The 14,822-nt window shown below is 37.4% G+C and overlaps 1 protein-coding gene across 2 annotated transcripts in view; it reads right to left on the bottom strand.

Moving 5' to 3' along the window:
- ULK4 (unc-51 like kinase 4) overlaps positions 1 to 14,822 on the bottom strand; it is a 677,717-nt gene that overhangs the window by 519,301 nt on the left and 143,594 nt on the right. For both annotated transcript variants that reach the window (XM_047739616.1, XM_047739608.1), the window contains exon 21: positions 8,972 to 9,154. In XM_047739616.1, coding sequence (XP_047595572.1) covers positions 8,972 to 9,154 — 183 coding nt within the window. The remainder of the gene's footprint in view (positions 1 to 8,971; positions 9,155 to 14,822) is intronic.

Here is a 14,822-nt window from a genome sequence, read left to right as displayed (position 1 = left end):
CAAATTCCTTTTTTTTTGTTTAAAGAAACAACATATTACAGACAACATAATAGAGACACAGCTGACACTGTTGCCCTCTATTACAAAAGGTAAGTATTCTCAGAACTCTGGTGGTTATAACAGAATTATGTAACCATAAAAAATAGGTAAATATTTTTGCATATTTTAAACTTTGTGTATGTTATTCTTTTGTCCATATCCTTTTCAGCTTACCTTTTTCACTCAGTTTTATGAGATTTACCCACATCAATACATTTTCAGTCTAACTCATTTTTACTTGCTATGTATTGTCCCATATGGATATATTACAATTTAATTTCCCAATCCTTTGTGATTGACTTTTATACACTGTGTGCCATCTTCTGATACTACAAAAATGCTGTGAGACAAATACTGTTTCTGCATACAACTGTACAAGGATATGTTCTTAATGGAAATATTGCTATGCTATGTGCATCTTCAAATTCACTAGAGAGTATGACATTGCACTCTAAAGTGATTATACCACTTTACCTAGGAGAGTTCCCACTGGTCTATACCTTCACCAACAACTCTGTCAGACTTATATATTTGCCAACCTAAAGTATATGAAACTAACTCATTTTAACCTTCATTTTATTCACCAACAATCAGTGTGGGCATCTTTTCCCTACTTTATTGACCATTCTAGATTCTTCTTCTGTGAAGTAAGTCTTCATAGCCTATGCTCATTTTGTCTTGTCTTTTCCTTTTTATACATAGGCTATTTTTTATGTGCTGGATACTACACTTTAAGAAAACTTTCCTACAGCAAGGTCATAAAAATAGCCACTTACATTTTCTTTTAAAATTTTTTCAAGTTTTCATATTTTAGCCTGATAATAAAAGAGACCTAATGGCCAAATATCTTTCAACCACAGAATGGATAAATAAAATGTAGTGTATCCACTATGAAGCACTGTTTTTAAAAAGGTGGGGGGCATGCACAAGAACATATCTATTAATAACAATGCAGTGATCTCTGAAATACATTACTACATGAAAAAAAAGAAAAAAACCCACAAGGTGCAAAATGGCATATGCTGTCCTTTTGTCTAAAGAAAGAAGAGAATAATACAGCACCCACCAGGGGTCATTTTATGTCTCCTGAGAGGGTTTCTCTAATATCTTCCATGCCTTTTTCGAGCCCGGCTAGAACCTTGAGAGTCGTCATTCTGAACTTTGGATCTGACATATTACCAATGTGTGTATTGATTAGGTCCCTAGCCTTTGGTACTGCCTCTTGTTCTTTTTTTTGTGGTGAATTTTTCCGCCTTGTCATTTTGTCCAGATAAGAGTATATGAAGGAGCATGTAAAATACTAAAAGGGTGGCAACAACCCCAGGAAAATATGCTTTAGCCAAATCAGAAGAGATCCCAAATCGTGGGGGGGGGGGAAGGGGATAAAAAGAGGTTCAGAAAGAAAGAAAAAAAATTAAAAAAAGAAAACCAATAAAGAAAAAGTATAAAAAGGAAAAAATATATATATATTAGATAAACTTGTTAAAAAATGTTAAAAAAGAAAAGGGTAAAAGTTAAAAAAATTTAGCAGAAGAAGAAAAAAAATTGAAAAAGAAAAGAAAAAAAAATTAATTTAACTGCAAGGCTAAAGAATCATGGGGAGAAAGCCATGAGTTCCGTGCTTTGCTTTCTCCTTCTCTGGAATTCTGATGCTCTCCTTGGTATTGAAACTGCACTCCTTGGTAGGTGAACTTGGTCCTGGCTGGGTTTCTTGCTGATCTTCTGGGGGAGGGGCCTGTTGTAGTGATTCTCAAGCGTCTTTGCCCCAGGCGGAGTTGCACCGCCCTTACCCGGGGCCGCGCTGAGTAATCCGCTCGGGTTTGCTTTCGGGGCTTTTGTTCCCTGAGCGCTTTCCGTAGAGTTCCGGAGGGCGGGAATGAAGATGGCGGCCTCCCGGTCTCCCGCCTGGAGGAGCCGAGAGCCCGGGGCCCCACTCCTCAGTGCGCCCCCAGAGAACAGCGCCCAATGACTCCCGCCACCCTGGCCTCCGGCCACGCTCCGAGCTGACCGAGCCTGCGACCAGTTCAAGGTAACCCGGAGCTGAGAGTCACTCCTCGGCTCTGTCTCTGTAGCCGGCTTCCCTGTTCTAATACCTGTGAGCTCTGCGACACTCAGACACCCCCTATCCTTCTGTGACCCTACGGGACCTGAGGCCACGCTGACCCCGCGTGGGCTTCACCCCGGTTAAGCCTCTGGAGCGATGTCCCTCAGCGGAACAGACTTTTAAAAGTTCCGATTTCGTGCTCCGTTGCTCCGCCGCTTGCCGGGAGCCGGCCCCTCCCCTCGCAGTCTATCTTCCCGTCGCTTTGGATTCACTCCTCCGCCAGTCCTACCTTTCAGAAAGTGGTTGATTTTCTGTTTCTAGAATTGTTCTTCTTCTTTTCTTCGATCTCCCGTTGGATTTGTAGGTGTTTGCAATCTTTAGATAAGCTATCTAGCTGATCTCCCGCTACCTGAAGTAGTCTCAGCCTGCTACTTCTCCGCCATCTTGACTCCTCCCCAGGGGTCATTTTAGAGTCAACTAGACATACTGATGCAAAAGACGACCATAGATCACATTTTCAACCGGTCTGCTCAGGAATCAGAGCTTGCTGGGCGGGCAGCATCTGAAGTTGCTCTGGCCATAGCCTATGGAGCACATTCGGCATAGAGAGAAAAGGACCACACTGGGTAGTTATGGGAGTCAGCCTGGTTTAGAAGCTTCGTAGCCCACAGGCACCAGTCTCTCTCCTAACAACTTCACAAACAACAGGTTGGTCTTAGGTTTCCAGAAAAAGCTGGAAAGTTAACTGAAAGTACAATTCTTAATCCTTTACCCATTGATATAGGACCATGGTGGTGGATAGGTAGGGGGGAGGTAGATAAAATGAAATAAAGAGCTAGATATAAATAGTATTTCTATAAAATAAATTAACTATAAAATAAAAATAAAAACTAAAAATAAAAAACTAAAAAATAAAAAAAATTTAATGAAAATTTTAGAGCCAAATATACAGAGATAAATACATAGATAAATTACATGGATATAAAGAGAGAAATAGATACAGAGAGAGAGACATAGTTGCTTATATTCCATTTTCTTTAAACAGAAAATTTAAACAGATACTAATAAAAATGTTTACATTCAATGGGTAAAGAATGGAACAAGTGAAAAGAGTAGAGATGGAAAACAGTTTCCTGTGAATGGATTCTTTGTAAGCTGACATTAAAACCATACCAACATTTTACATGATTATAAAACAAATTAAATCAAACATAAAGCAATCCCCTCAAAAAAGAAAATGATACTTAAGGGTATATTATGTTGGTGCTTTAACACACACAAACAAAAAACAAATATTTGAAAAGAATTTACCACATACTAATCTGACTACACATCTAGTTGGACATACCCTAAGCACTAAAACAATTGCACAAAAATCCTAGGTTGTGTTCAGAAATCATAACTATTAAAAATATCACTGTTATTCTGAAACTCCTATAAATATTGTAAAACATATAAGAAATTATGTTAATGTCAATAGAAAGCAAGATTTGCAACTTAAAGAAGTATCATATAAATTATATTCTATTATTTTTAATATTTTAATAAAATATAAATTTTATATAAATATATAATTTAATATCCCTTATAAATATATTTATATTTATAATATATATACATACAGAAATATATAAGTATATTTATATTTATGTATATACATTTATTTATATATTTTACATATTATAAATATATATTTATATATACATTTATTTATATTTTATATATTTATATATTACATATTATATAAATACAATTATATTATATAATTATGTTCATTATATAAATATTCATATATTATATATTTATATTTATTTATTTATATATATTATATATTTATAATTACATAAATATTACATATAATTATAAATGATATAATATAATAATTATATACTATATATAAGTGGTATAATATAATTATATATGACTATAAATATATAATATATATTTTATATATAAGTGATACACATTTTATATGCAAATAAATGTATGTATAAATATATAAACATATTTATTGTATATATAAATATATATAAATTTATTATATAAATATAAAATATAAATATATTTTATTTTTATTGTAAAATAATAAAATAATTTTATTATTATTAAATTATGTTATATATATCATATAAAATAAATTAACCAAAATACTGAAATTGGAAATACCAGCATAAGCAGATGTATTTTTAAAAGTCATTTCCTGGCTCTATCTGTTGGGAGTGCTTCAAAACAATAACTAACCCAGTAGCAGTGAGTACTCCTACCACATTGTGGTCTCTAACTATTATTTCCCCCTAGAGGAACTGGGGCTCTTTGGAGGAACGAGTGGTTCCAGATGCAGCGCATGAAACCTGCAAGAGAAGCCTAAAACACACTGTTCCATCAGAAGGCAAGAAACTAAAGACTACTGGATTTCTGACTAAAGGACCCAGGAGGCCACTTAGGGAGGTTTCCACAGGCTAAAGAAGCAACACTATCAGTACTAAAAAGGACATCATCCACAATGGAAACATACCAAAATATTAAAATCCATGAGTCCTTAAGGAACAAAGTATCCCTTCGAGTCCCGATCCTAAAGAGTAAGTCTTTGGAGACGACTAGAAAAACCAACTCATGATTCCAAAACCCAGTCACTAAGCCAATCTTAGGTAAACCGGTCCTCAAGGTAACCACGCAGTTGATAAAAGCTTTTTTCTATAGAGCAATTTCAATTAAGACATGAAGTCAGAATGATATTTTCACCCATACCAAAACAAAATGCCTCAGCAATTATCACTGACAGCTGCTAAAACCACTACAAGTAGAGGAGGTGAGGAAACTTAGAACAAGTAGACTTGGACATGAAGCCACTGCTCACTCTTTGGATGGGAAAAGAAAGAGCCAAGTCATCCGTGTGTGCCTTCTGTTATGAAAAACACACACCTGAGTGCTCCCCAGTTAAGTGTCTGCCTTTTGCTCAGGTCATGATCTCAGAGTCCTGAGATCACGTGGCTCAAGGACCAGCTCAACCAGGGCAGTCTGCTCAGCGGGGAGCCTGCTTCTCCCTCTCCCTCTGTAGCTCCCCCTGCTTGTGCACTCTTGTGTTAGTTTTTTCTCTTTCTGTCAAATAAATAAAATCCTAAAAAATGAAAAAATAAAAAAAATTAAAACAGTGGTGCCTGGGTGGCTCAGTCAGTTAAGCATCTACCTCCTGCTCAGGTCATGATCCTGGAGTCCCAGGATGGAGCCCCAGATCAGACTCTCTGCTCGGCAGGGAGTCTACTTCTCCCTCCGTCCCTCACTCCATTCATGTTCTCTCTCTCTCTCTCTCTCAAATAAATAAATAAAATCTTTAAATAAAAATAAAATCCGTGAGGAAGGCCAATATCACAACCCTACATGATCTAGGTTTCCTTCTGTTCCCAGCCTCCTTCCAATGGTCTCTTTCCCACCCCTTGCTCACTAGGTTCAGCAGGTCTTCTTTCATTCCAGACCCTCCCAAAATCTCTCACACCTCAAGGAAGCTGAACTACAAAGTTCTTCCTCCCAAGAGCTTCACAGAGCAAACTCTTTCTTGTCATTCAGGGTTCAGATGGAATGACACCTCCTCAGAGAAGCCTTCCCTGACTTCCCCCCATACACACCCAGGCAATATCATTACATGCACTCCCTGCACACTGCCTATTACAGATATGCTATCACATTACTCTGTTTTACATTCTTCAGAGGATCAACATTATGCAAAATTATTCTGTGTCCTCATTTGTCTGGCATCAGCATTAGCTATAGCACTGACATCCTCCATTAACTTGACAAAATTACTCAACACACTAAGTTTCATCTGTGAATACCCCAGGATTGCAAGTCACTAACTGGCCCATAGTAAATGTTCAATAAATGGTAATACTTTTTTTTTTTTAAGATTTTTTTTTTTTAAATTTATTTGACAGATCACAAGTAGGCAGAGAGGCAGGCAGAGAGAGACAGGAGGAGGAGGCAGGCTCCCTGCTGAGCAGAGAGCCGGATTCGGGACTTGATCCCAGGACCCTGAAATCGTGACCTGAGCCGAAGGCAGAGGCTTTAACCACTGAGCCACCCAGGCGCCCAATAAATGGTAATACTTTTTAATTAATTATAAATAGAAACTTACATTTTAAATGAGAATTCACTGCATATTACTGACCTGTCATAGAAACATTTTTTAAAAAACTATAGGACAAGAGAGAGGAGGTACACTTTTTCCTATTCTTCCCACTAAGCACAACTAAAAACCCTCAATGTTGGATATAAACAAACATAAGACAACTCTGAAAGGTAGAGAGAAGACAGAACCAGTAGAAAACTCAGGATCTGAGTATCAACATGGCAATGAACTCACTGGATTTTTTTTTTTTTTTCACCGATATCCTGGATTGAGTGGATATCCAGGAACCTAGAAACTCCAATAGGCACAAAACATAAGAAAAATCAGCTCTCTCAAGCCAAAGAACCAAGGAAGGGGCAGCCCAAGCCCAAAAAGATCAAAAACTTTCAAACAAGAGCTACTCTACTCAAGTTGAACATCACAGAAAAACCATGACCCCATCCCCATCAACCCAGGGCAAGTGGGGAGCCTAAACTCCTACCCTCAATAGCCAACACTCTCCCCACAAAGGCAATACCACAAAAAAGCAAGTGGAGAGCTGACAGTAATACCATTCTCCATTCGCCCCCAATGACAGCCATTTGCCCCCAACCCTGGTGTCAGTACAGGCCATGTGGGGAGCCTGGGCCCCCACCCATAATAGGAGTAACCAGATTCCTTTCTCTCTCCCCAAGATAGCAGCAGAGGAGAGTGGGAAGTCTGTACCTTTAGCAACTTCCACCAGAAATGAGGTTCACAGTCCCATCCATAGTGGCAGGGGAGACATCAAAGAAGGCCCATGGAGAGTGTAGAATCGCACTCCTGCCCAACAGTAAGGAGGGGCTCTCTGTACCCATGGGATGTCAACAGAAGCCCACTGAGGAACCTGGACTTCTACCCCAGAAAGGCAGGCACAGGCATCGCCCTCCTTTCTCTGCTGGCTCCCTGTCAGAGGCCTACTAAAACAGATTCACATAAAACCCAGACTCCTTAAAACATAGCACCCTAATGTTTAGTGGGCACAGAGTTTCAGTTTTGCAAGATGAAAAGGTTCTAGAGATCTGTTCTACAACGGTGTGAATATACTTATCACTACTAACTATAAACTTAAAAATAGTGAAGATTGTGAATTTTGTATTACATCTTTTCTACCACAATAATTTTTTTCAGCACCAATACTACTCAAAATCGAAAGATTACTTATTCAATACATTTCAGTGTTCAATCATTCCTTTTGTTAAAGTCAATGGAATACTACATATTATAAAGTAATTACAAAATCACATTAATCAATGCATCTTATTTTACTACCTTTGTGAAATACCATATTTGAAACTCAGTCAATCCATACCTGTTCTGAGAGTGGGATAAAACCAAACTGCAAAAACTCTCAGCCTCTCTTATCACAATTTACACAGAAAACTACTCAAGTGGGGCTTTTTCTAATACAATGTAACAATATTTAATGACTTGGAAAATTAATAGTGGAAATTAGATAGACTATTGGGAAAAAACATAGGTTTCTCTGAGGCTCACACTTCCTAACAGAATCTAAATCAGACTAATCAGAGTAAAGGCAAGAAGTGGTTTACTCTCCAGCTTGACTTTGACAGATCAAGTTTAGTATGTAAATCAGATAATTATTCATAATTACTGAAATTTAACTTTTATTATAAAAACCAGGATTTAATGTGTGGACTGTTAACACACAAGAACCAAGGCAAACAGTGTACGTAAGTGGTTCTATTCTCCACTTGTTAAGAGCACTATGTTTACCAAGTTCCCAAAACTCCAGTTTGACAAGCATCTCCCCTCTAAAAAAAAAGGGTAATTGGTCCAGTACGTTTAAAGAATGCCAACACTACATTCCCCTTGAGAAGATTCGAGATACACATGAGCGTATAAAACACTGGGAAAGGCCATACAGTTAAAACTATCTCTTTCACTTTGACTCAAAGTTTTCCAAACATATATAGACAAACATGGTCCACATTTTCTACCTGGTAACACCTCACCCAACACTAATATTCTAGGACAGGGCTTCTCAAATCATAAAGTTCAAACAAACCACCTAGAGATCTCAATAAAATGTAGATTCGGATTCAGCAGGCCCAAGGTGGGCCCCAAAGGGCTGCATTTCCAACCCTCTTCCAGGTGATGCCCATTGCTTCTGGTTCTTGGATCATTCTTTTTAGCGGATAGACATGTTGAGAAGACATGCTGGGGAAGGCTACCACAGAGACTTCTTCACAGCCACGTAGTTCTGTGATCAGAACTAAATATTTTAAAACTCCACTATACATAAAATAAGGGACTATCAAAGGAGTAGAAAGAAAGTAAGCTAAAAAGAGAAGAAAGGGAGTTATCCAGGTGATTTGCGTTAGCCAAATACTGGACAAGGAAAGGGGCAAGAAATGAGTCTAGGTAAATGAGTCCAGAGGATATAAAGGGAAGACAAAGCATATGGGGAAAGAGATGGGGGCTGAGAAACAAGACCCATAAGAAATATCAGCACAAAGGAAGGACTCATAAATTTTCCAACTTTTCATTAATAAAATGGGATATGCAGGCAGAGCCATTTACTGGATTTCTATTTTAATCACTAAAAGACCTTTACAACATCTTCAGATGAATGGCCTGTGGTACAGGGGTTTGGCAAAGTTCAAAAAGGTACCCTGAGAAGAAAAATAAATTCTACAGGGATGATATTACTTGTTTTCTCCTGCAACTATAATGGTTCAACAACAATTTTTAAAATACAGTAATAGGTGAAATCGAAGTCAAACCTTTTCTTGGATTAGCCTCTGAAGATGAATCCCGCAAGACAACATTGCAGTAAATAAGGTCAACATGTACTGCTGAACTTTGCAGATGGCTGAGGCCAGGGAGTTTATCACGGAGTTTAGTCCCACCTTCTCAATAACATTCTGGAAGGCAGTAGGAGAATGACGGGTGATTCTACACAAGGCCTGCAGAGACAGGAGAATAGATCCGTCAGACAACTCCAGGTGCATTAACTGTGACTCAGAAAGATAACACCAGCTTCTGTGTAAAGGAGTAGAGGGTGCTTACCTTGCCCCTTCATTACTTGTTTTGGCAAAAGAAAGTTGGAAAATGTCCGCATATTTAAAAACAAAACAATAATCCAGCTTCCAGTAAAAACTAATGTTGTTTTAAGACAACAAAGCCTCTTACGATAAACATACAAATTATAAAAGGTTAACTGAAATGACTCATTTATAAGTCTGTGTAGAAAAACTTCCCTTTAAGAAATAAAAAACATCAAGGGCTTTCTTTTTGCAGACACTGGTAAAGGTGGAAAAAACAGCCATAAAAATAAATATTTAACATTTATGGCTTAGCATGTGAAAAATGGTATCTCAGAATATCAGAAGACTATCACATTTAGTTCTCCCAATAAGATTTAAGAAAGGTATTAGTACTAACCTACTTTATAAACAATAGAACTAAAGCATAGAATACTTAGTTACTTGCCCAAAGGCATGTACCTAGTAAGTGACAAAGCTAGAAGTCAAACCAAGATAATCAGACTTCTGAGCTTTTCCTAAGAGAAAAATTTGGTGAGAAATGAGCTCACCAAATTATGCTTGGAAAGGAAAATAAAGCAAGCCAACAACAGGAAGATGGTCTTGAGCCAGTTTTTGAAGGGTAAATGGAGAGTGAATAGGCAGAAAAATAAGTGAAGAAAATTCTAGCCAGGACCAAATGTGTGACTTGAAACTGTAAAAACCCTAGAAGTGAACACAGGTAGTAATTTCTCCAATATCAAACATTGCAACTTTTTCTAAATGTGTCTCCTGAGGCCAGGGAATCAAAAGCAAAACTAAACTGTTGGGACTACATCAAAATAAAAAGTTTCAGCACAGCAAAGGAAACAGTCAACAAAAAGACAACCTACATAATGGGAAAATATATTTGCAAATGACACCTCTGATTAAGAATTGGTATCCAAAATATATAAAAACTCGGGGCACCTGGGTGGCTCAGTCGATTAAGCATCTGCCTTCGGCTCAGGTCATGATCCCATGATCAGTTTCCCATTGGGCTCCCTGCTCAGCAGAGAGCCTACTTCTCCCTCTATCCTACCTCCCTGATTGTGTTCTAATAAATAAATAAAATCTTTTAAAAAACAAAACAAAATATATAAAAACTTATACAACTCAACACCCAAAAAACAAAAAAATCCAATTAAAAAATGGGCAGAAGACACGAACAGACATTTTTCTAAAGAAGACATACAGGGGTGCCTGGGTGGGTCAGTGGTTTAAGCCTCTGCCTTCGGCTCAGGTCATGATCTCAGGGTCCTGGGATCGAGCCCCACATCGGGCTCTCTGCTCAGCATGGAGCCTGCTTCCTTCTCTCTCTGCCTGCCTCTCTGCCTACTTGTGATCTCTGTCAAATAAGTAAATAAAATCTTTTAAATAAATAAAGAAATAAAGAAATAAAGAAGACATACAGATGGCCAACAGACACATGAAAAGCTGCTGAATGTCACTCATCATCAGGGAAATGCAAATCAAAACTACAGTGAGAGATCACCTCACTCCTGTCAGAATGGCTAAAATCAAAAACACAAGAAACACCAAGTGTTGGTGAAGATGTAGAGAAAAAGGAACCCTCACGTACTATTGGTGAGAATACAAACTGGTGCAGTCACTGCAGAAAACTAGATGGAGGTGCCTCAAAAAGTTAAAAATAGAACTACTTTATGATCCAGTAACCTTACCACTGTGTATTTACCCAAAGAATACAAAAATACTAATTCAAAGGGATACATGCACCCTTGTGTTTGTTGCAGTATTATTTACAATAGCCCAATTATGGAGGCAGTGCAAGTGTCTACTCACTGAAGAATGCATAAAGAAAATGTGGTATGTATATTTACACATATATACCATGGAATATCATTCAGCCATAAAAAGAATGAAATCTTGCCATTTGAAACAACATGGTGGAGCTAGAGTATAATGCTAAGTGAAATAAGTCAGTCAGAGAAAGACAAATATGATCGGATTTCACTCATATGTGGAATTTAAGAAAAAAAAACAAAGAAAAAAAAGAGACTCTTAACTCTTAACTGTAGAGGACTGACAGTTACCAGAGGGGAAGTGGGGGCAGGGAGTGATGGGTGAAATAAATGAAGGACATTACTCATGATGAGCCCTGAGTAATGTATAGAATTGCTGAATCATTCTCTTGAACACCTGGAACTAATACAACACCACAGGTTCATTGTATATATACTGTTTTTTTTTTTAATTAAATTTAAAAAATTCTAGCCAAAGAGAAGAGAGCAAGTGTTCACAAGGAGACATGGAGATGAAGAGCATGGTTTAAGAAGGGGAAATTGATTCAATGAGAACACCCTTCAGGTGTAGGAGGAAAAGCAGAGAATAGGGAAGTAGGCTGGAGCCAGAGTTGGTCTACCAAACCAGGACTTTTTTTTTTTTTTAAGATTTTATTTACTTATTTGACAGAGAGATCACAAGTAGGCAGAGAGGCAGGCATAGAGAGGGGGAAGCAGGCTCCCCACTGAGCAGAGAGCCCGATGCAGGTCTCGATCTCAGGACCCTGAAATCATGACCTGAGCCAAAGGCAGAGGCTTTAACCCACTGAGCCACCCAGGTGCCCCCAAACTAGGACTTTTGAATTTTATGTCATAAGTAATGGGAAGACCTCAAAAGTTTTTAAGCAAAATTTAAAAAACAAAAAACAAGGGATGGTCATATTCCAAGCATATATGGGAGACTACAAAGAAAGTCAAAAACAGTTTTACAAAAACATTCATTATAATTAATGTCCTATAACCTCCTCCTTCCTGATTTATATTTTAAATAGATCTATAACCTTGATCAATAATGAAAAGATCAAATATAAGATGAATTATTAGGAACCCCTGGGTGGCCCAGTCAGTTAAGTGTCAGACTCTTGATTTTGGCTCAGGTCACCATCTCAGGGTCCTAAGATGAAGTCCCCGAGTTGGCCTCCGGGCTCAGCATAAGTCTCCTTAAGATTCTCTCCCCCTCCCTCTCCTTCTGTCCCTCCCCCCACCTCCCTAATGAGCATGTGTGCACTCTCTAGCTCTCTTTAATGAATTAATTAAAGACAAATTGTAAGGAAAGAGGAAGGGAAAAGATAAAGACTTAAAAAATATTTTCTTCTTCTTTAAAATCTCAGGAGGGGCGCCTGGGTTGCTCAGTGGTTAAAGCCTCTGCTTTCGGCTCAGGTCATGATCTCAGGGTCCTGGGATCGAGTCCCGCATTGGGCTCTATGCTCAGCAGGGAGCCTGCCTCCTCCTTTTGTCTCTCTCTGCCTGCCTCTCTGCCTACTTGTGATCTGTCATATAAATAAAAAAAAAATCTTTAAAAAAAAAGAAAAAAGAAAAAAAATTCTTTAAAAAAATAAAATAAAATCTCAGGAAATGGGATGCCTGGGTGGCTCAGTCCATTAAACTCTGCCTTTGGCTCTGGTCATAATCACAGGGTCCTGGGATCAAGTCACACATTGGGCTCCTTGATCAACCAGGAGCCTGCTTCTCCCTCTGCTGTTCCACCAGCTTGTACACATACACACATGCTCTCTATCTCCCTGACAAATAAATAAAATCTAAAAAAAAAAGAAAATAATTTTTAAATTAAAATAAAACAAAATCTCAGGAAAAAAACTAAATAATTTTTCTATCTCCAAAAATGAACTTCCTTTAAAAGTTATTCCTATTGATAAAATAAGGAAAACAAGTGTTAATCAGTATAAAATCAAACTTCCACCAAAATGAACAGTTTAAAATAAATATATTTATTTACTCAATGCTAAACCTTAGTTCCTATCCTTAAGAAAGGACATTATATGTCCTTTTATATATAATATATAATATATAATGTGACATTATAACCAGAAAGGAAAAGATAATACAACTAATAACAATGAAAATCTGGAAGGACCGTCTCCAAGCTCTGTCTCCCAAGGACTGAGGTGAGTTAGAGAAAAGACAAGCAGTCTTCACCCTTTCATATATGCCCTGTTCAAAGTTTTCAAATAAATGAACATTATTTTATAATAATTTTTAAATTACATTTTGATGCCATGACTATATTAGACATTTTTTAATTAGATGGAAATAAATATTTAAGGAAAGTTTACATTATTTTTTTAAAATTTCATTTATTTGAGAGAGAGCAACCGCTAGTGGGGAGGGAGAGAGAGAATCTCAGACTCTGTGCTGAGAGCAGAACCCAGCATGGGGCTCAATCCCATGACCCCGAGATCATGACCTGAGCCAATATCAAGAGTCAGACTCTTAACCGACTGAGCCATGGAGGCACCCCAGGCAAGTTAACATTATAAATAATGTATATATTTACTACCATAGCTGAAATTACTGAATAAACAAATGCACTGAAACCTGAGCATTGGCAAAGCACTAACTATGTATACTGTTCTGCCGAAACAAAAAGTGTCCCTCTCCTCATGGAACTGATTACCATATGAGATGCATAATCTTGTCTCAATAATCACCGAAAAATGAATACGGGATCTCAAAGAGATATTTGTATGCCCATGCTCACTGCAGCATTATTGACAATAACCAAGATATGAAAACAACTTAAGTGTCTATCCATGGATGAATGGATAAGAAGATGTGGTATACATGCAATAAATATACACAACGGATTATTATTCAGCCACATAAGAAAAGGAAATTCTGCCATGCACAACAACATGGGTCAACATTTCAGACATTATGCTAAGTGAAATAAGATAGAGAAAAAAAGATGGATACTGTATGACATCGAAGTACTTACATGTGGAATCTGAAAAAGCCCAGCTCATAGAAACAGAGACTGGAATGTGGTTTCCAGGGACTTGGGAGTGAGAAAACAGGGAAATGTTGGGCAAAGAGTACAAACTTCCAGTGTTGTGTTAAATAAATAAACAAGTTCTGGGCATCTAATGTACAGCATGGTAATTATAGTTAATAAAATATATATATAATAATAAAATAATGTATTTGAAAGTTAAGAGAATAAATTGTAAATGTCTTCACCACAAAAAAAGAAATGGTAAGTAAGCTAGAAATGTAACAATAATCATTGACTATTGCAAACATATACCAGGGATCTGTATTCATTTACAGATAGCCATAGCAAAATGAAATATGGGGGCTGGGGGGAATCACTCTATTTTGGACACCTTTCAAATCGTATTTCAGTCTTTCCTCTTCCTTCCATGGGAGTTACAGATGGGTAACTTAGACATGATGGTTTGGAAACTGAGAGTACGGTTCTTCAAGTCTAAAGCCCAAACTGTGTATGTTTCAGCAGGAAAGTAGCTACTAATATCTGAAAATAGGAGTATGAAAAATGAGTTCACTAAAAACGAAACTAGCTCTGATTGTACAATGTGAACGTTTTTTAAAACTCATTTATAATGGATCTAAGAAAACTGCTCTGTATGAAATCTAAACAATTAAGTATTTTAATCCAAGAATTTAGAAAAAATTTTTTTTTCAACAGAGTCCCTAAAACTCATGCTACACTCAGAACGTTTTGAGCAAATTAAGGATTAACCCAACAGTAACCTCAAGACACAAAACACTGTCATTGGCATTTTGAAAAT

This window comes from Lutra lutra, chromosome 1, assembly GCF_902655055.1.
Source record: "Lutra lutra chromosome 1, mLutLut1.2, whole genome shotgun sequence".
Taxonomy (NCBI): domain Eukaryota; kingdom Metazoa; phylum Chordata; class Mammalia; order Carnivora; family Mustelidae; genus Lutra; species Lutra lutra.
Note: the sequence above shows the minus strand (reverse complement) of the source record. Positions and strands in the feature narration are given on the sequence as shown.